Raw genomic sequence first — 2988 nt, forward strand, 5'->3', positions numbered from 1 at the left:
CGCGATTCCCTAAATCGAGACCAACGCCTAGTGTACGATGAGGTGATGGACCACTTTCTGAATCAGGAACCTTCTCATTTGCTGCTTCATGTAGATGGTGGAGGTGGTACTGGCAAGTCATACCTCATTAACCTGTTCTCTGCGCACCTCCAAGCCGCTGCAGTCAGGAGGGGGACATCGGTTTGGCGTGCCGCGCCCACGGGCGTCGCAGGAAACCAGATATCGGGCACTACATTGTATTCCCTGTTACACCTCCCAATCAATAAGGAACTTCAAACCCCTCTCAGCCGTTAATAAGGCTCAGTTTCAGAAGAAGCTGAGGGACATCAAGTATCTGATCATCGATGCGAAGAGCATGCTGGGACTGCGACAGCTCTCTTGGATCGATGATCGTCTGCGCGAGGCGTTCCCGCATAGAAACGAGGAGTTCTTTGGTGGTCTCAACATCCTTTTTGTTGGCGACTTCTTGCAACTTTTCCCCGTGTTGCAGAAGCCGCTTTACTACGACAAGGAGGTACAAGGAGTGGAGATCAAAGGCAGGAACGCGTATAGACACTTCGATAAATCGGTCTTCTTGAAGGTTGTGCAGCGGCAACGGGGCGACGAACAGAAGGCGTTTCGCACAGCCCTCGGGGAATTACGGTTGCTCCAACTATTGGTCGAGTCCTGGAAGCTCCTTTCCGGTCGGGTACAGGCAAAGCTAGATGTCAAGAGGTCGCCGGGTTCGCCAACGCCTTGCGAGTATACGCCACTAAGGTAGAGTGGACTAATATAACCACTATCACCTCGATCGCCGCAGCAGGCCAGTCATCCAGGTCAAGGCTAAGAATGTCGGTCATGGGGCCGCATTACGGTTCATAAGTCACAAAGCATCACTGAAGATGTAATCGTTACGGATCTCTCCTGTCGGGACTTTCAGACTGGCCTCAGCTACGTAGCTGCCTCTCGTGTGAAGACGCTCGAGGGCCTGATGCTTGATGCGCCATTCGATCGTAGTCACCTATTATATGAGTCTCCTCCAGATAGTATGAAGATGAAGATGAGGGACCAAGAGCTAAGGAAACGACAGGTTCTTAAGCGGAACTCCTATAAGATAGACCACGGGTCTGCATAATTCTGTGTGATTCTGCTCGTGACAAGTATAAGAATTGTCTCCTCAAAAAAGAGCCCCAGTAGTCATGCATTTAATATAATGGCTACGGGAAGTTGCTTGGCCCGCGGACTCTCAGCCTTCGGGTGATTCTACCCCTTGCATCACCGCGCTAAAATGCAAGGGGTGACGTAGTATTTTACTAATACCATGCTGTTGCCGCCTGATGTACCTACATACGTACGTCGTGTAGCGGCGTTATGCGTCGATTTGGGAATGGCAAAATGGCAAATGAAATGACTTGAGGATTGACAATTCCAACATGCACTTCAGCAGGCGGGTGCTCGGCTTGGTAAGCATTTCATTCGGAGCGGAAGAATCGGACGAATCTGCGAACGGCGAGGTTGAGGTTCCCGAACATTCGGTCTCCCACTCCCAGATCGTCACTCGGTGGCGGCGGCGTTTTCTCGAGTACCGGGGCCCCAGCTCATCCTGGTCTCCACTTCACGCTTTTCCCATTTGTCAGCATAGCTACGGGACAGCCGGATAGATTCTCAAGTATTGCAACTGACGAACGGTCTCAAATAAAATATAATTCCCCCATGGCCTCAACACAACACGTAGATTTCATATTCTACGAGGCTTTGATCCGGATAGCTCAGTACTTTTACTTCTACGAGAATATCCAATCTCATAGCCTATAGTGTGCTTCATCTGTCGCAACGATGTCTTCATCACAGAAAATTCTGCTCGTCCTCGGGGCCGGGAAAAATATTGGCCAAAGTGTGGCGAAAAAGTTCAAGGATGCAGGTTACAAAGTAGCCCTGGTATCTCGCTCAGCGCATGATAAGTACGCACCCGAGACGGGTTATTTGGAATTGCGTGGCGACCTCGCCAATTCTGCTTCCATCCCTGGGATATTTGAGGATATCAAAGCCGCATTCGGCGGCTCGCCCAACGTCGTCGTTTACAACGCCGCAGCCTTAACCCCGCCTGACGACCCTTCCAACTTTTTCTCTATTCCCACCAGGTCCTTCGAGTCCGATCTCACGGTAATGAATACGAGCGCATTCGTCGCGGCCCGCGAAGCTATAGCTGGCTTTGAAACACTTGGATCAGACACGCGCAAGTCATTCATTTACACTGGCACTCGTCTCGCGGCAGTCACCTCGCCTTGGCCCCTTTTTGCCACCCTCGGCACGGGCAAAAGCGCAGCTAGCTATTGGATAGGCTCAGCGTCGGAATTCTTCAATAAAAAGGAGTATAAGTGAGTGAACAAGCAAGTCCCGTCCCTGTATGGCGATATGAAGGCTAATTTCGTTTCGTGGAGCAGATTTTACTACGCGGATGAGCGTACTAGCGACGGTCACGGTGTCAGCCTAGAGGCGCTCTCTGGTGAAGAAGCAGCTAAATTCTATCTCGATTTGGCCGAGGGCAAGCAGAATCCGCCATGGTATGCAACATTTGTTCGCGGAAAGGGATACGTTTACTTCCCCGAGTCCAGTCGCATTTAGCTGAGAGCCGTTAGGCTCACAGCTACCCGTAAAAGCGACTTATGTTGTTATTGGAACTACCGCATCTGTCCCTCAGCATAGCAGTGTTCTGCTTGGCTTCAGTCCCCACTGTGATATAGTTTTTCACTTTGTCTGATATCTTTCTTTGTAATAGGCGTAGAGAAACTTTAGTTGTCAATCGACTTATATATTATACTTTGGCGCTTCTGATTCTGAGAGAATGTCGGTGGGTGGTGTATTCTGTTGTGCTCGCAACTACTCTTTCCATGCCATTGGTTGAAGTAGGGCCATAAGTAAGTATGGAAAATAGCCTTGTCGTCGACTGACAACTGAGAGTGAGCGAATTCGAACAAGCCAATAAACAAGGCTCGGAACCACTACATC

At 50.1% G+C, this 2988-nt stretch overlaps 2 protein-coding genes across 2 annotated transcripts in view; both read left to right on the top strand.

Annotated features, from left to right (window-relative positions):
• Positions 1 to 760, top strand: part of MAA_00366 (DNA helicase PIF1, ATP-dependent) — a gene marked incomplete at both ends in the record, with an annotated part of 1812 nt that extends 1052 nt beyond the window's left edge. The window contains one exon of the mRNA XM_007818364.1: positions 268 to 760. Within this exon, the coding sequence (XP_007816555.1) occupies positions 268 to 760 (493 nt within the window). The remainder of the gene's footprint in view (positions 1 to 267) is intronic.
• Positions 761 to 1815: 1055 nt separating this feature from the next.
• Positions 1816 to 2604, top strand: MAA_00367 (NAD(P)-binding domain protein; the record flags this gene model as incomplete). The annotated part of the gene is made up of 2 exons (XM_007818365.1): positions 1816 to 2357; positions 2424 to 2604. The coding sequence occupies 2 exons, from the start codon at positions 1816 to 1818 to the stop codon at positions 2602 to 2604; spliced, it is 723 nt and encodes a 240-aa protein (XP_007816556.1).
• Between the last annotated feature and the right edge of the window lie 384 nt (positions 2605 to 2988).

The sequence above is a fragment of the Metarhizium robertsii genome (genome assembly GCF_000187425.2).
Source record: "Metarhizium robertsii ARSEF 23 chromosome Unknown MAA_Scf_3, whole genome shotgun sequence".
Lineage (NCBI taxonomy): Eukaryota > Fungi > Ascomycota > Sordariomycetes > Hypocreales > Clavicipitaceae > Metarhizium > Metarhizium robertsii.